The sequence below is a fragment of the Akebia trifoliata genome, chromosome 3 (assembly GCF_017979445.1).
Source record: "Akebia trifoliata isolate Shusen 1 chromosome 3, ASM1797944v1, whole genome shotgun sequence".
Lineage (NCBI taxonomy): Eukaryota > Viridiplantae > Streptophyta > Magnoliopsida > Ranunculales > Lardizabalaceae > Akebia > Akebia trifoliata.
Window position 1 is genome coordinate 10,344,421 of NC_141377.1, and position 19,181 is coordinate 10,363,601.

General features: G+C 38.1%; 1 protein-coding gene across 2 annotated transcripts; it reads right to left on the reverse strand.

Moving 5' to 3' along the window:
* Window positions 1-9,004: 9,004 nt before the first annotated feature.
* Window positions 9,005-18,975, reverse strand: LOC147405959 (small acidic-like protein). 2 transcript variants are annotated; one of them, XM_086433865.1, is made up of 8 exons: window positions 18,805-18,975; window positions 18,571-18,692; window positions 15,417-15,469; window positions 15,220-15,283; window positions 14,915-14,957; window positions 14,758-14,805; window positions 11,598-11,790; window positions 9,005-9,318 (listed from the first exon to the last, which is right to left on the reverse strand). In XM_086433865.1, the coding sequence occupies exons 1-7, from the start codon at window positions 18,880-18,882 to the stop codon at window positions 11,632-11,634; spliced, it is 567 nt and encodes a 188-aa protein (XP_086289991.1). In that variant the 5' UTR covers window positions 18,883-18,975; the 3' UTR covers window positions 9,005-9,318; window positions 11,598-11,631. The 2 variants fall into 2 exon arrangements, with proteins under 2 accessions (XP_086289991.1, XP_086289990.1); XM_086433864.1 differs by lacking the exon at window positions 9,005-9,318 and having other exon boundaries at window positions 11,374-11,790; window positions 18,805-18,974.
* Window positions 18,976-19,181: the final 206 nt, after the last annotated feature.

The following is a 19,181-nucleotide window of genomic DNA, read 5'->3' on the forward strand; positions in this document are numbered from 1 at the left end:
AAAGAAATACATCAGCACGAGAGCTGGCATCGACGCGAGTCGGTAAAACATTTTGAAAAGAAGTTACATCAGCACGGAGCTGGCATCGACGCGAAGTCGGTAAACATTTTGAAAAGAAATTACATCAGCACGGAGCTGGCATCGACGCGGAGTCGGTAAAACGTTTGAAAAAGAAATTACATCAGCATGGAGCTGGCATCGACGCGGAGTCGGTAAAACATTTTGAAAAGAAATTTACATCAGCACGGAGCTGGCTGGCATCGACGCGGAGTCGGTAAAACATTTTGAAAAGAAATTACATCAGCACGGAGCTGGCATCGACGCGGGATCGGTAAAACATTTTGAAAAGAAATTACGTCAGCACGGAGCTGGCATCGACGCGGAGTCGGTAAAATATTTTGAAAAGAAATTATATCAGCACGGAGCTGGCATCGACGCGGAGTCGGTAAAACATTTTGAAAAAGGTAATTTTATCAGCACGGAGCTGGCATCGACACGGAGTCGGGAAAGTATTTTGAAAAAAGGTAATTTCTTAGATAAATTGAGTTAGAATAACCCATGTTTTTGGCAACCCCCAATTCAGTTATCTGAAATCATCGTCGGCCAGGCAGATCTCCAAGGAAGAGGCGGCGCACAATGGCACTCTTAAATCACCTTGTTCCCTGAATAGACGTAGTCTATCCCCCTCGTATCAACAGGGTAAGATCTTTCTAGGCACCGACTTTGATCAAGGACTGCAATTGGTGCTTTTTTGAATTTTTTTTTTTCTGTTTGTTTGTTTTTTTCTTTTTTTCTTTGAAAAAGTTGAATGCATTGGAGTCAATTGGTCGGTTGTTATCTTTGTTAGATCATAGATGGATCATAGACTTGATTCGATGTGGGTCGTGGACCCGGTTTGTAGTGGATTTGGGTCGCGGACTCAATTCAGGTGGGTTTGGGTCATGGACCCAAACGAAATGGATCTAGGTCGGACCTAGTAGAGATGGATCAGGGTCCAATACCCAAATGAAATGGATCTGGATCGTGGACCCAGTTGGACATGGATCTGGGTCGTGGACCCAGTTGGAAATGGATCTGGGTTGGGAACCCCGTTGGAAACGAATCTGGGTCGTGGACCCAGTTTGAAATGGATCTGGGTCGTTGACCCAGTTAGACATGGATCTGGGTCGTGGACCCAGTTGGACATGGATCTGGGTCATGGACCCAGTTGGACATGGATCTGGGTTGGGAACCCAATTGGATATGGATTTGGGTCGTGAACCCAGTTTGAAATGGATCTGGGTCATGCCCAGTTTGAAATGGATCTGGGTCATGCCCAGTTGACATGGATCTGGGTCGGGGACCCAGTTGGAAATGGATCTGGGTCGTGGACCCAGTTTGAAATGGATCTGGGTCATGCCCAGTTGACATGGATTTGGGTCGTGGACCCAGTTTGAAATGGATCTGGGTCGTGGACCCAAACGAAATGGGTCTGGGTCTGGGTCGTTGACCCACTTTGAAGTGAATACTCAGTGAAGGACGGGTTTTATTATGACCAAGATCGATAGCGAGCCACGTTGGGCAAAGTCCGTTTTGAGCGGGATCGATTCTGAGTAATAGGCCCTGAGTTTTACAGTAAAGTGATTCATTTAATCATTTTCAAGCTTTAAAACTCAAAATAAAAAAAACTTCGAGAAGAAAAGTTGTCAGGACTAAGGTAAGGAACAAAATGAGCAAAAAAAAATTTTTTTTTTTTTTTTGGGTCCGTTTTTCAAGTACGGACCAACCATTTTTTGGCTGGTCCGTGCTTCAAATACAGACCAGAACTTTTAAATTTTATTTTTTATTTTTTTTGGTCCGTTTTTCAAGTACGGACCTAACATATTTTGGCTGGTCCATGCTTCAAATACGGAACAGAACCTTAAAATTTTTTTTTTTTTTCACTGGTCCGTGCTTCATGCACGGACCTAAGAAAATTTGTCCAGTCCATTTTCTAAACACGGACTTAACAATATTTCTTGAGTCCGTGCTTCAAGCACGGACCAGAACCTTTTCTGGCCTTCCAACCTTGCTCTGTTTTTTATCCTCATCCCATTTTGGCCCGGAATTCCTGGGTTTTGAGGCACATAGCCTCTGTTTTTTGGCTTGGGCCACAAAAATGTCATTTTTTTTTTATGATGCACATGATAACATAAAAAAATAGATTTTCCCCTTTTACCTAGGGGGACATATAAACGAGAACAAAAGAAAAATATCCTAAAATCTATACAACTTGCCTTCGTGGGCTTAAAAAAAAAATACAAGACATATGAACATGGGATGGATACGGAATTGATTTTGCAAGCCTTAGTGTCCTTTGTCTATTAATTACGCTTCGATGCATGCGGTTTGTAGGTGGTTTTTTGGCTACCCATTCTTCAAACCTCGATGTACACCGAAGTGTGCATGTCTTAGGTTGGTGAACGGGGTGGATGTTCTCCTCCCAGCCACCCAAAATAACGATCTCGGGGGCTTGAGAGTACCGGCATCCGGGGTTAGAAAATTAAATGGGAGGGGGTGGCTTATGCATAGGGGTATGAATCGCATGTGCATGTGCGTGCATTTGTTGAATCGTATCCATCCTTACATTCCTTGTCCAAAAATAAAAATAAAGCAAAAGGTACATGTAAATAAACATTACAACCATTCCCATATGAAACTTGTGAAATAAAAAAAGAAAGAAAGAAACAAGGTAAACGTTAGTAGATAAACCAAAAGAAAACAAACAAAAAGAAAACAAACATTTTTTTTTTTAAATAATCGAATCAAGGAAGAGGGTCGGACCCACTAGTATGTAGTCCCCAGTGGAGTCGCCAAGCTGTGGACATGGGATTTTGCATTATTTTGAAACATCCCTCCACTTTGGGGTGTTTGGAGTCGCCACCATTCAAATTGGTAAAAGGGTGTGAATGGTCACCCGATGTCACATTTTCCGAAAAATCATACATTTTGTATGTTTGATGACTCTCGTTGGATAATGCACGTGGCCCAGCCTTGATTCAAGGTAAGGGGGTCCATTTATAGAGTAGGGAAGGTGTTAGGCACCCTACTCCATCCACCATAGGTGGTAACCTCGGATTCGGTCTTTTTTTTTTTAAATAAAAGAAAATAAAATCGAAAAGGCTTCAATGTGTGCTCTCAAGTGTGAGGGGCTTTGATGTTGATTTAGTCCATTGAGGACACCCTTATTGAAAAAGGGGCCTTGAAGGACTCAAATCATTGTGGTGTGTGCAACGTGTAGAGAAAAGGATGAGTAGAGAGGGGAATTGAGGAGGGTGTTCTTCTTGTCAAACCCACCTTGTTCCTTCTTTGTATTCCTTTGACTTTGCTTGATGAATCTTTTTTTTTCTTTTCTTGATTTGTTTGAGAGAATGTTGAGAGTTGTGAGTTGTGAGTTGTGAGATGAGTTGAGAGTTGGGTGTTGAGAAGAGAGTAGAGTAGAGAGTTGTAGTTTTTGGAGGATTTTTTATCAAATTTTCATTAGTTATTGTAAGAGGAGAATGAAGGGGTTTTTATAGAAGTTGAGAAGTATTTTAAGGATATAATAGGGTGAGGGATTAGAATAAGGGGTAATGGCATGGGTTTGAGAGAAGAAGGGTATGAAATTTGAGGGGAAAATAAGGGTAGTTTTGTAATGAGGGAAATGGGTTGTGTTTTAACCCAAATGGTTTGGATCTTACCCAAATCCATTTGGGTAGAGTTTTTGGTGGGGTGAGATGAGTGATGGTTGATGGGTGTAAGAGAGTTGTTTGGAGAATGAGTGTAGAAATGGTTGAAGAGGTAAGGTGTTAGATTTGAGAGGATGGGTAGTGTAAGAGGTTGATTGGTTGGATTTTGGGAGAGGTGAAGGGATGATGACATGTGACAAATGGGGAATTGATGAGATTGGTTGATTGGTGATGGTGGTTGGTTGATTAGAGAGAAGGGTATGGGGGTGATGGTGGGAGGTATGGGTTGAGGTGATTTTTGTGGGAGTGTTTTAAGGGAAAGTGATGTGGGGGTTGATGGTGTTAGAGAAATGAGGAAGGTTAGGTGTGTGTCGGGTATGGGTATGTGTTGTGATGTTAGGGTGATGATGAGAGGATGGGGAATAGGTTAGGTTAGGGTAGGGTTATGGGGTTGGGTTGAGTTGATTTTTGGAGGGAAGTGATGGAGTTGGTTGATTAGATGAGGGAAGTGGAAGGGTGTGTGACATGTGTCATTTTTTGTATTGAGTTGGTGATTGGTTTGATGAGATTGCTAGGTTGGATTGGGTTTGGGTATTGAATTGGGCTTTGGGCTTTAGTAGTGGATTGGGGTAGGGATCCAATGGGCTTTGGTGATGGATTTGGGTTGGGTTGTAGAATAAAAATGGGTTTTGGGGCTTATATAGGGTTGGATTTAGGGATGAGGTGTTTGGGTCCATGGGCCATGTGAGTGGCCTCGAACATTTATTAATTGAAAATGCCTTGGGTTTTTGTAGGTTTGGGCTTTGGAGCCCATTCCCAGTTTTTTCGATTTTTGGGGTATTTTGCATCGAGGGCCCGCTCAAATTCAGGTGTCTACACTTCCTGCACCTGTTGTGAATATACTGAGCCACGAAAAACTCTTCCAACTGTTGAAAGTTTTTGACCGAGCCTTATGGTAGGCCTTGGAATAAGGTGATAGTTCCTAATCTCAGAGTGGATGGGACATCTTGCAAATGAGAGTGTCATTCCCCTAATAAAAAATCAACAGGTTCTTGTAATGCATGACGTGCTATACAGAGTTCTTTGTTCCATCAAAAGAATAGAACTTGGGCATGTAGAACTTCCTCGGTGGCTTGAAATTCTGGATCCCCTTTATGAATGGTGACATTCTCAAATCCCTGAGCATTGAGCGATCTAGGCATCCTACTTGTCCCTCTCTAACCGCAGCATCTTCCCTTTTATCTCAATAAGTCTTCTACCTCCCCCAACATTAGTCGGTTGGGTGGTACATTCTATCCTTGGTTAACTTGAATCCCTTATTATCGAACATCGGGGTCATGACTTCCAATTTGGCATCCAGGATCATCGTCGTTGCCCCCTATGTTCTTTGATCCCTCTGATCTCTATTGTCGCAACTGCTCGTTCTCCCTCTTGAAGGCCCTAATCTCTTCTGACTGTCGCTTTATATTATGTTACAATTTTGTCCTCACTTGCACCAACAAGATTTGGACGTCCTCCATGGAGATCTGGTTCCCTTGTGGTCCCTAGGTTGCAGGTACACGACCCTTCATGGCTACCCCTGTTGGCACACCCTCCGTTGCTACAACTCTTGTAGCTTTTGCTTCCCCCTCTACTTCAGCTCCTACTGCAACTCTTCAACCATTGTTCCTTGTGTTTGCCATGTGTACATCATGTTTTTTGTTGTTTCCCACGAACGATACTAATTGTAGAGGCAATTTTTGTGATTACCTCAAGATCTTCCTTCTCCCGATTGAATAACCTACAACTCCTCGAGATCGTCCATGTTCTCTGTTCCACAGAGCCTCCGATGCCTAAGTTAGTTCCAATGAAATTTTGACGAAATTTAGAAACATTGCGTACCTTAGATGTGAGGATCCTTCTCTATTTATAGAGTAAGAATTTATATTTTGCGCATTTCTAACCTTATCTTCTTCTATTTTGGGATAAAAATCGTGTGGGATCCTCTTTTCAAGAGTCATTTCTAATTCAGTTGCCCAAATCCTAAAATCCTAGGGATTAGAGTCCTTTCCTTTTACAAAATTCCGTTCTCCCGACCTTTATTTGAGCCCCACATTCTCGGTGAACTACTGAGCGACTGCTCACTTACAGTCGGGAGAATGCTCTTAGTGAATTCTATTGTTCCTTAGTGACACATGGCGTTATTTCATAGGTTGGAGAATTTATCCCTCCATAGGTGAATTACTATTTCGTGAGTTGAAAGTGAGTTATTTATTATTCTGACTCACTGTTCATTTTAATTACCAAAACATGAACAATCTCATTTAAAAAAAATTCAAAACGAAGTGACTATTTCACAGGTTTCAAGTGAAATTGTCACTTCAAACCTGTGAAATAGTCACCTTAAAAAACCTCTGAATTAATTATCGTTCACGTTTTGATAATTAAAGTGAACAGTGAGCCAAAATCGTAAATTCGTCAAAAGTTGATCAATTTATCATAAATATCTCTTTCTTATTCGTTAATGAGTGCATGAGGGGGAATTCTATATGTTATGACCACCATTTAAATGCAAGATCAATTCATAAGGATGCTCACTTAACTCTCCATCTTAATCATTATACGTATGTGGTTTACGGTAGTGTTCAATGGGACTTCGATTAGAATAATTCTCAACCATTGATTCCATATGATCATATTACTCTGCTACTGTTATAAAATCTTGGTGTTTGTCCGATTCGATTTCATGCACTGAGTTGAGTCAACTTTAAGCGGCACCTCAAGATCTTACGGATGGTTCTATTTTTTTTGGTTGACGTTCTAATGTGCATGTTCTCGTATATTTGGCTTGAGTTCTTGAACTACAATGTGCATGGTTAACTCGATTTTCTTATGAAAGTGTGATGAAATTGGATTTGGTATTTTGATGAAATCGATTCAGTGATATTCGATACTAAAAAGAATTAAAAATTAAAAGATTCATATCATTTGTCATTGATAATCGAGTCAACTCGTTGACTCGCTTGAAGCCATGGTTTGGGACTCTTTCAATTTGGTAATGAGGTACTGTTTCGTGTTGCCAAACATCAAATTTTTTGGGGGCTGCTTCTCATTCTTTTGGACTATTTTTATGGTAGAAAAAATTTGAAGTTGGGACTTGGACTAGTTGGATGGTACAAGATCCGACATTGTGGGGGCTGCTCTGGCCTTTGGTGTTACAAAAGGATTGAAATAAGGATTGTTTCGAAGATGTCTCAAACCACCCAACTTTGGGGAACACACGTACAAAACTCCAAATTTTCGGGACTATTTTAATGGTGGTAGTAATACCAACCTTTCAACATCATGTTTTGGGGGCCGATTTGGTATCAACAAATCATTTGTTTTTTCCAAATTTTTTTTTTCTTTTTTATGTTGTTTAAGTTAGATATTTGGGCCAGCCCCATGTTTAAAAAAAAAATTAATAATAAAAAAATTGCATGTTGGGAAGTTTCCGCATCGGTAAAAGTAAAGCTTTTGGTTGAATCAATTTTACAAATTATGTGTAATTCTAAATTAGTGTGATTTTTTGATGAATCAACCGAATCAGCTCAAGATTTATGAAGGAAAATTCATGGATGTTGGAGTCGGTTGTCTAGACTGAAGAAAGTTTGGGAATTTATGAGTGCTTATTGAGTTGACTCGATAACTTATCATTGGCAAAATGTTGTATTCTTTTCTTTGTCAAGTTAAGTAGATAAATGCACATACATGACTTGTTTTAAGAATGACAGGTTCATTGGTACTCTGCACAAAATAGATGATGAAAAAACCTAGTAGAGACCAATGCCTACCACTTTCCGAATTTCGTAACCAAATTTCTTGTCCATTATCTTTACTACAACCGATCTGAATCCATATTTGGATTCAGATTCAAATTCATGGTTCATATACCTAAAACTAGGATGCAACTCTCAAAAGTGTCGAGGAGTTTTCAAAATCCTTTCTAAAATCCAACTAATTGATGAGGTAATAGATCTAGTGTTGAGCTTTCAAACTTGGTCGAGAAGAGAACTATTAATGGAACCCTAGAAATGCACAACCTCCAGGAGATCATTTGAAGACAAACGGATAAGGAGTTTTGCTAAACCTCCCAAAGTCAAAACAATGGCCAACTTGTTTATCATCATATCTAGGTGGCCATATCCCAAACATTAGTGTAGGCCACATGACTCCTATTTTATCAATAAATTCTATCTTGAATGATGTATCCAGTCATTGCTATCAAATAAATAAATAAAAAGTTAATATATAGATCAAGACATTACAATCATCTAATTGAGTTGGAAATTTACATTATACACTGATGTGTACCCCATTATATGATGGACTCAACCCGAAGTATGCAGACCACGCACACAACCATGAGAGGAGTTCACAAGATCTTTACCCGAACTCCCGAATAAAACAAAATGCAATGTATGGGTTATCGAATATCTGATAATTCATAATGCATTGTCCTCGTACATGTTTTTGTATGATGATGGTCTGCTCGAGTATCCATTTCTCGTTAATAAATAAACACATCACGTATCTTCCACACACACAAAAATATACCATGAAAGAGCCAAGCTATCACAAATGAGTAGTTATACGACCCAAAAATGCAGTTTTGACACGACTTAATCGATGGTTTGTCATTAATAAGCAAATACATCATATATCTTTAAAAGAAAAATCTATCATGAAAGTTTAGAGATTGATCTAGGGTTTTAGAGAAGAGAGAGAGAGAGAGAGAGAGAGGAGAAGAAATTCTGGAAAAAAAAAATCAGATGGATTATTTCTCCTTATGTATTGTTTATATACTTGCACAAATAAATAAGAAAAAATAAAAAATGACATAAACATGAAAAGACTAAAATAGACATAGATTAGAATAACTAAACTAAACTACATTAACTACTGTTAACACCAAGAAACACACACTTCAATGCCTTAGGATCAAGTTTAGTGCAAGCAGAACTAAAAACACGAGCAAAACATACGCGCACCCATAGACTCGTGGAATCACAGGGAACAATTGATGATCTGGAGAAAGGGACAACAGAGGAGGTTGGAAGTTCAAGACGTTGGAGGGAGTACAATTGATAATGTAACAAACAGTAAGAACTGCTTCAAACTTGAAATGCTAGCAACATTCATCCCAATCAACAAAGTTCTTCCTAACTCCAACAAATGATACTTTTTCCTTTCGACAGTACCATTTTGTAGAGAGTGTAGAAGCACAAGAAGTATGTTGTTATATACCTTGAGTAGCACAGAATGTTTCGGATGAACCCCAAACATCACAATGCACAAGAGAAAATAAAGAACTCATTTTATTTAAACTTGTTGGATAAGAAAAACAACAATGTTTTGACAATTAACAAACTTTACACTATAATTCTGACAACGAAATAAACTAAAACAAAGAAGGAAATAGACATTATAAATACTGAAAAGAAACATGACCCAAAAAAATGTACCACTGCATTATTCGAGCTTTATTGACTACCCTATTACTACTACTCTGAGAAGCATGAGCATGTGGAATGTGCTGAGACGTTGGGACGTTGAGAAGGTATAAGTCATCTACTTCACGACCACTGCCAATCACCCTCTTTGTTGTCAAATCCTAAAAGACACAATGAGAAGAAAAAAAAGTAACACTGCAATTCAATTTTTTTGAAATACTACTAACAGACACAAAATTAGTAGTGAAATTAGGAAGATGTAAAACATTGGACAAAAGAAAGCTGTGAGGGAGTGTGATCATTCCTTTACCGATTATGGATGATAAAGAACCATCAGCTAGGTGGACTTTGTTCTTGCCTGAACATGGACTATAGGACTGAAAGAAAGACGACATACCTATCATTTATCTGAAACTCCTGAATCAACAATCCAAGAGTTGGAGTGAGATAAGGAAACATGGTGAGCAATGGCAAGAGTATATGTGTGCGAAGGAAGAGTTGGCAATGGAACCATCCAATAAAGTCCTCAAGCGAGTAATATCTTCAGTAGAGAAAGGTGCATGTACTGCTGGAGAAGGTGTCTCAGAACTCAGAGTATTATCTAGCATGTCGGCATTAGAAGCGTAATGAGCGGAAGATTGGCCCTTAGGTTGAAATGACTCAAGGAGACCTATCAAGTCCCAACACTTAGCTCAAATATGTCTAAATTTGCCACAGTGATCACACTTTGACCTCTCTACTATTGGGTGCCCGGGTGGGGTTGTCAAACTTCTTCACTTGAAGCTTGTTCGTCTCCCTTTCTACTAGCTGCCATGACTGATCTATTACTCACAAAAAATCCATATGTCCCATAGCCACTCGTTGACTCTCCTTACTTTGAACATAAGAGTTCACGGTGTTCAAAAGAGGTAGAGGATCCCTGTTCAGAATCTGAACTCTAACCATTTCAAATTTGAGATTCAAAACGACGAGAAATGGGAAGGTGCGATGGGTCTCAACATGTTTGTTGAACTAAGCACAATCTTTAGAACTTTCCCAAGTGAAGGGTAAGTAGTGATCACGCTCTTCCCGCATGTTGCACAATTCAAAAAAGTAACTTGACAATGTCTTTTCCCCCTATTTGAGATGCGATATATTTTGTTCCAACCAATAGATTCTCGCACTATTTTGAGTCTAAAAGTAAATTTAAGTCATCGAATCCCAAATTTATTATGCAGTCATCAAGAAGATATATCCTCAACTAATATGGGATTGCATTGAGTGCAACAATCATGACATAACCAATACATTCATAGCGTCCCATTGGTCGTACTTAGGATCTGAAATATTAGTTGTTTCTCATTTCCATTCAAATTGCCTGCCTTCCATTTTCCATGGATAACTATCTTCACAGACTGAGCCTACTCCAGGTAATTCGTGTCATCGAGTTTGACTGTGGTGATCTGAAGGTTTGGATTTTCATCTCTGACTTGCGAGGATCCAAACCTGTTATTGATTATCCTGAAGTTACTTCTAACATAACTTCAGAAAGTCCAGATCACATTAAAAAATTATTCGAAAACACTACCAAACTACTTAGAACTTAAGAAGGACCCTATTGTCGCATACCAGATGAAAAAAAAGGCCTAGATGACTAAAGGTAACACTAGGAAACTTGCAACAACACCTAAGGTAATCCTAAGAACCTGCGGCAGCCCCTAGGTGGTTGTGGGGACCTGCGACAGCACCGTGGTTGTTGTTGTGGCAGCACCTGCGGTGGCGACTGTGGGTAGCGACAGCACCTAGGGAGTGTCCAGGGCTCTCTTCGATCTTCTTGGTCATCACCAACGCTCTAATACCATGTAGAAACTGATCTAGGGTTTTAGAGAAGATAGAGAGAAAGAAAAGAGAAGAAATTCTGGAAAAAAATCAGATTGATTATTTTTTCTTGTGTATTGTTTATATACTTACACAAATAAATAGGAAAAGACAGAAGAAAAACATAAACATGAAAAGACTAAAATAGACATAAACTAAAATAACTAAACTAAACTAAATTAACTACTCTTAACAGAAAGGGTCAAGAGATCTACTACTTTCTTTTCAATGATAACAAAAAAAAAAAAAAAACAGGAGCAAAAAAAAGAAAAAAAAAAAAAAATCACTAAAAGAAAACTCAACAATTTGATTGTCGTTGCAATCATCCTGTTGACTTATTGTGCAAGAGATACCCTATGTGAAACACATAAAAGAACATGATCTTCACTGTTTATGAAATTGAATTCTTAAGAGATTTCACCATTCCTTGAAAAATCTTGACTCAAACATAATACAAGTGAAAACATTTCTATAAATCGTTTACCTGAACTCACAAAAACTGTTTGTGATCATAATCAGACATGAAAAGAAAAAGGCTCTATAGTGTTAACTTAAAGAGAAGTTATTAAAAAATCCCACATACCATTAATGGGTCTTGATTTTTTGTCCCATATCTCTCAATTACATATCTGGTCTTCATCTTCATCTTCATCTTCGATTTCTCTACTATTCTCGGAAAACTCATCAACTGATGCAGCAGGCAATAATTCTCCCACCTTAATTCCTTCTCCATTGGTTTTGGTGTTTACTGAACTAACAGTTTTACCCTTGTTCATCTGTTGCAAAAGAAATGGGTCAGAAATGAGTTAGCCTGAAAGAAGGTTACAAGTGGAGAGAAAAAAGGAAGAGATAAACATATGTTTCTCTTTGTGCCGTGAGAATAAATTTGCAAAGGTTCATGCTACAGTAAATATATAAAGTACAGAGTGTTATCATCATGTGTGTAATCCCAACCATTTGGGGTAAAATAAATCCTATTCCAATTCTATAGAGAGCCCCAACTTTGATTCAAGCAATTGTATTCAAATCTTTTCTCACTATAACAATAAAGTTGACGACCTCTTGAAGCTAAAGATGCAATCATCACTCTTGCAAATGAAAAGCTGAAACTTTTCATGCATATGAGCTTTTGTAAGTAATTTGTTAAGTGGTAAGTACTTCAAATAGAAAGGGGGATTGATATTTCCTTTGTTCACTGACTTCCTTGTGAAGTGACACTCAACACTTCATGCCCCTTTCATGAACTTTTATGGTCATGTAGATAATATTTCACGAGCCTCTCACCCAGGACCATCTTAGGGAGACGGGCGTGGTTATTGTGGACTTTTGTTTCCTTTGTAAATCTAGTGGGGAGTCTGTAAACCACCTCCGCTTGCATTGTGAGGTGGCCCATCATGTGTGGTCATATTTCCTGTCTTTGTTCAAACTCTCTAGGTGCGCCCCTCACTCGGTTAGGGTGTTGGGTTCAAGTCCTACAGGTCCACAAATTTTGCAGGAAGGGAGAGGATTCTGTAGAATTTTATTCCCCCACCCATTTGTTGGGCTTCGTGGAAAGAAAGGAACAGGCGAGTATTCCAAGGAAAGGAGCTATCTTTGCAGGAAATCATCTATAGCATTGTGGGCTTGTTGCCTTATTGATGCAAACAATTTCATGAGCTCAGGAGGGTTCTTGCTTGAAGATTTCTTCTTCAGGTGGAATCTGTTGTGTAGGGGGTTATGGCTCCCTTGGGTGTGGGGGCTTGTTTTTTGTTTGTTTCCTTCTGTTTCAGTTGCCTTCTGGTCTTTGTTTTGTTGTTTCTTTCTTTGAGGACTCCTTGTCCTCTTTTCAATAAAACTTCTTGGTTATAAAAGAAAAAAGATATTTCATAATCAAATCATATGTTCGAGTAATCTCTCCATGCAAATATTCTGTTAAACTTTCGACCATGGTTTACAATAGTGGCATGTATTGGCAAACTTTCGGCCATGGTTTAAAATAGTAGTGGAATGTATTGGCCGATATGAATCACTATCAGCCAAGACCGATACAAAACATTAACCCCCAAAACAATTTTCAGGAAAGGATCAGAACGTGTTTGTATCGAATCTATCGGCCGATACCATAAAAGTTTTTCATTAATCAAAACATTGAATCGCTACAACATTTTAAATCTTGCTTTCCACCTAATTGAGATCAATTCTGGTCCTCCATAACTCAATACTCATTCAACATTAGAATGAGCAGCATTGCCCATTTCTCCCTTTCCCCTAGCTAGGTTACTCCACATGCACAAAACACATAAAATTTTAATTTTCTGATAATTTAGCACCCAACCCATTCTGCATCAATATGTGCAGTAACTTTAATCAAGGGTTCAAATCTAGCACTATGCCATCCCTTTTAGTCGAAACTCATTGATTTGGCATACCCTAGATAACTGATAACAGCTTCCACATCAGGTTTTCACTGGTCATGCAGGAATCGGTTCATAAGTCTAGCAATGAATCACAAAACAATTTGTGTGCAAGTGAAGCGAATTCCTTAAGCTGTCACTAAAAATAGGCTCATATAGAAGTTTATCCCTCATCCTTCAGAAGCTTCACCATTTCACTAGAGAAATTTCACAATGTGAATGTCAAGCAATCTACATTTCTCTAAGATATTCACAGCATACTCACATTCAGGTGACAGTGGCACCTTAGGAACCTAGCCCCTAAAATTCTCTAAAGAAACTTCTGATTGTTTTCAATTTTTGACCTAAGAAAAAGTCTTCACAATATAATCCCATTTGCTTGGATATGTCCCTTTCTTGCAACCATATGAGCTTCAAATACAGGCTTTTTGGGGTATCAGCTTAATTTGTAATTTGAAGATCCTATTGGCAGCTCATTAGTAGGCTTCCTTCTACTTATATACTTATAATTATTTCAAACTTTTTCCTCTTTATGAAAGGGACATAATTCCAAAACCCTGGGAGACTTTTTCTGAATAAAAGCTGCTTCTTTTTTTCCAGTGGGTTGATCTGATTAATGCTAATGGTGCCTAAGAAGGGAACCTGGTGATATCCACCTGGTCGTTGACCATATATTTCCAAACTTCTGTCTAGTTCAATGTGATGACAAAACCATGGTTTAAAATATCGAACTCTATCAGCGAATACGTACAAAACTTAGACCCCAAATCATTGAATGTTTTGGCAGTGTGTCGGGTATGTATCAGTTTGTATCAAATGTATCAACTGATACCATATCGTTTTTTTCATTGACCGAAATATTTTCGATGAGACATTTTATACCTAGGCTACAAAAACTAGTCTAAGGTTAAGACAGAGAAAAAACAAATGTAGGTTTATGGAAAGATGATATATGTGATTTTTGTTCTAAAACAGAAAAGTTAGTAATTACTTCGCTAATAAGCCACTATCATTGCTAAGGAATGAATAAAATCGTCACCCTAAACTCATATTACAATTTAATGTTCATAAGCAAGAGATCAGTTAGAAAGACACTCAGTTCATTTGATTCAACCAAAAAACTAAAGTACACATTACTCATGCTGCGAAGATGGATTCGAGCAACAAATCATAAGGAAATATGCTTCCTTGGTACATTGATTGATATTCTCAACCCTAGTCACCATGTATAGCTTTGTTTCCATGTGATGTTTCAAAGCCATACATAGACAATTGTATCTTTCTACATGTCCTCGTTGCAGAAAATATGTAACAAACAAAGAATACAAAAAAGAAATTCTATAAACTTACAGCACGCAGAAGCGTCCTCCGATCCCTCTCTCTAGCATTCTTAATAGCCTATTAACAAGCCTCAAACCCATTAATTCAAAGAATCATTTTTCAAACTAGAAACCAAAAGGTTACAGATTAAAGATAAATTTAAGAAAAAAAACCCTTAAACCCTCACCTCTTCAAGTTCTCTCTTCTCAGCTTCTACTTCGGAACAGTCTCTACATAAACAAAAAAGAATCATATATTATATAATTAATTCAAAAGTGAAAAGCATTGAACCAAAAAAACTACAAGTCATTCAATTATTTTTAGAGTCATGTTGTAGTGAACTCAAGCTCGATGAAAAGCATCTATGGTTCCTATCCACTTTCACGTCATGAAGTGCAACATGAGATTCCAGCTTGAGGTCACTTCAGCATTATTCTTACTTTTAGGACACCAGTATCCCCCCACCCGCCCACATAAAAATAAAAATAAAACCTTCCAATAATTCGATCCACATGGCACGAACACTTAGCACAAATATTCAAATCCTTCGCACAACCTGCATTGATCCGAATAGGAAAAACCCATTAAACAAAGAAACACAACTAATCAAAATAAAATACAAAGTTCGAATTTAAAAAAAAAAATATATATATATATATATGTTTTCATTTAAAAGAAGTTGAACAAACCAGAACAGAGATTATGGTAAGCTTGACGAACATTCCGCTTCGAACACCGTTGACTGTAAAAAAAAAAATTAACAAATCAGAAAGAAAGACATGGACATGGACATGGTGAATTGGTGATTGATCATAATATATTTATAGAAAGAAAGAAAGAAGATGATGTAGATAGGCTTGTTGACACTTATCTCAATGCCTATGATCAAGTTAAGATGCGTTGAAGAAAGAAATTAGCAACATTGACTGAGTCAAATCAGTCCAATTGAGTCAACTCAGTTTGACCAAGTCTACTAAACCCAATCTTTAACCGGTCCTCAAGACCTAGTCCAACTTCTCTTAAAACTCTTTCTTTTATTGGGTTTCTATTTTTTAAGTTGTTTAAGTAGTCCTAGTTAGTTTTTATTTCAATTTTAGAAAGTTTCTTTTCCTACTTAGTTTCTAATTTGTTTTATGTTTCTATTCTTCTCTAAATTCGATTTTATTCTTTAGATTATAATTAGAAGTCCTTTTAGATATCCAAATTGAGTTCTAATAGGATTATAAGGTTAGTAATATATTATAGATAGATTAGGAAGTTACTTTTTAGTATTTTACAAAGTTTATAAGTTGTTATAAAGGAGTTATCTATATAAAGAGCTCCAATAAACAAATTCAGTTAGTTAGTTTTTTTAAGAATGATTAATAAAAGAAAAAATAAAAGACTTTTCTTCCCTTTCTTTGTTTTTTATAAGCATAAGAACCCATAATTGGTTCTTAATTTCAGTGTTTACGATTAATTCCATTAATCTCAAATTTAGATTAAAGTTTCTAGTCTGTTTTGCTCGACATAGAGATTCTTCATTACTCTTAGTTCTTGGGATTTCACCCTAGAACTAGATTTTTAACATAAACTCTAGGTTTGTGCATTCTACCCTACATCAAAAGGAAATCATTGCTATCATTTTAGCAGTGTAGCAACGGCGATCCTATTTATTAGGTGAACAATTCTTGATACGAACTGACCAAAAGAGCCTTAAATTTATGTTAGAACAGTGCATCACTATGCCAGCCCAACAACGTTGGCTCTCTACATTGATGGAGCATTATTACCTCATTAAGTACAAGAGTGGTAAAGAAAATAAAGTTGTTGATGCCTTGTCAACAAAGGATGAAGGTGGAGAATTAATGGGGTTATCCAACCCAATTTCTTCTTAGTTACAGCAAGTACAAGAGGAGACTACTAAAGACTCCCATCTAACATCACTCATGAAGTCATATGAAGATGGAACTCTCAATAAGGATCATTATCAATTAAAAAATGGGGTTCTCTATAAAAAGGGACGACTTCTTGTTAATCTGATCTCATCTTTGAGAGATATTATATTCCACGAGTTGCATTGCTCCCCAATAACGGGTCACTCGGGCTACCATAAAACGTTACGACAAATTAGTGATACATTTTATTGGCCTGGGTTGCGAAAAGATGGGTCAATGAATGTGATGTCTGTCAACGGCACAAGACAAAAACAGTAGCTTCACCTGGATTATTGCAACCATTGCCGATTCCGGAGTGGGTATGGTCCGACATATCCATGGACTTTATCGATGGACTGCCACCATCTCAAGGTAAGACCATAATTTTTGTTGTGGTTTATAGTTTATCAAAATATGCTCATTTTGTACCACTCACTCACCCATACATAGCTATCACTGTTGCTCAGGTTTTCATTGAAAACATCTTTAAACACGGAATGCCAACTTCTATCATGAGTGATCGAGACCCTACCTTCACTAATGCATTTTGGCAAGAGTTATTTCGCCTACAAGGTATACACTTTCAAATGAGTAGCTCTTACCATCCCCAATCGGACAGTCAAACAAAGGTGGTTAATAGGTGCCTTAAGAACTATTTAAGGTATTTTACTAGTACCAAACCTAAGAATTGAGTGCAATGGTTGCATTGGGCTGAGTGGTGGTACAATACGACCTCTCATTCCGCCACATGCATGACCACATATAAGGTTGTATATGGAGTTCCACCGCCAACGCTATTATCATATGAACCGGGCACCACCAAAGTCCAAGTTGTTGATATCGAACTTCGTGATCATTCCCTAATCTTGCGCCAGCTGAAAGCTAATTTCGAAATTGCGCAAGAACGAATGAAAAGATTTGCTGATCTACAGCACATTGAGCGAGTGTTTGAAGTTGGGGATTGGGTTTTTCTTCACTTGCAACCCTATCAACAATCTACCATATCAGCACGGCGGTCACTTAAGTTGTCAGCAAAGTACTATGGACCGTTCAAGGTATTGGAAGAGATTGTATCAGTAGCATACAAGTTAGCTCTGCAAAGTGGATCCAAGATTCATGATGTATTTCATGTTTCATACCTTAAGAAGAAACTTGGATCAGATACTCAGACAAATGAACTTCTACCGCTGCTCACTGAAGAAGGGGGACTACAACCGGAGCCTTTGACCATCCTTGATCGTCAAATGGTCAAACGAGGAAAGAAGGCAGACACAGAAGTATTGGTCCAATGACGTGGGACACCACCAGAAGATGCTACTTGGGAGCGGTATCAAACATTGATAGAGCCTTATCTAGAGTTTTCACCAAGGTGAAACCAAGGGGGAGGGATTGACATGGACCTTATTGTGTAGCTGTTTTTTCATCATATCAGTCAGAAATAGTAAGTGGGGGCAGCAGTTTCAAGGTGTGCGGGGAGTTATATTTAGTACTAGTTTGTTAGATTGAGTTGTATTCAGCAGTTAGTCAAAGTTAGTTATGCTGAATTGTATTCAGTAGTTAGTCCAGGTCAGTTATGTTGTTTTTTGCTTTGGTATTGATGATGGGTTTTTGGGTTTAAATGGTTTAGGTGGTTGTAAAGGTCATTGGGGTTGTGGAGTAACTGTCCAGTAGTGAGTTCAGTCAGTTGAGTTGTATTAATGAAAGAATCATTAGAAAACTTTCATTCCAACTTTTCTCTGGATCAGGGAAAACAAGAGGAGACCCCCCTCGCAGAGGATCACTAACAGAACCTTATCATTATCAATTTTTTTTTTTTTTTTTTAAATAGCTGAGAAGAAGAAGAAGAAAAAGAAAAGACATGAACATGGTGAATTGGTGAATATAGATCATAATATATTATGTATAGAAAGAAAGAAAGAAAAGATACCATTTTGCAGGCTCAGAGAGGGGTTTGTATTTTCCGTATTTGCGCTTCCATTCGATCTGGTCTTTACAGCGAAGACAAACACCAGTGATCTCTGAGTAGGGTTTAAGCTTTCCTCCAACTTCCTGTCATAATTATTATTTTCGAAGAAAGACATTTAAGTGTCCGAGAAAAAGAACTCAACTGGATTAAAGGGTTTCATTGAGAGAGAGAGAGAGTGTGTGTGTGTGTGTGTACCGTGTCGTTCCTCTTGTGATTGGCGTTAGGGTCCCATGCGTACTTGTTTTGATGCTTCGGTGGCTTTGGTTTACTCATCTCTCTACTCCGTCCGCTGCCGCTGTTGCTGCTGCAAATAAACACCCCTTAATTTGGGGTGGATGAATAAGCCGCAGGGAGGGGGGGAGGGGAATAAGGAATGGGGCTACCAATGAACCGAAATATAACCCATGTCCGAACCGGTCCTAAAAAAAACATGAAAAACCGGATTGAAATCTTAGACCTGTTACAATTTCAGATTCAGATGTAGTCCGATCCACTTCGAAAATATTCGATCCAAATACATTTTAATATTTTTTTTTTATTCTTAATTTTATATAAATACATGTAGACAATAT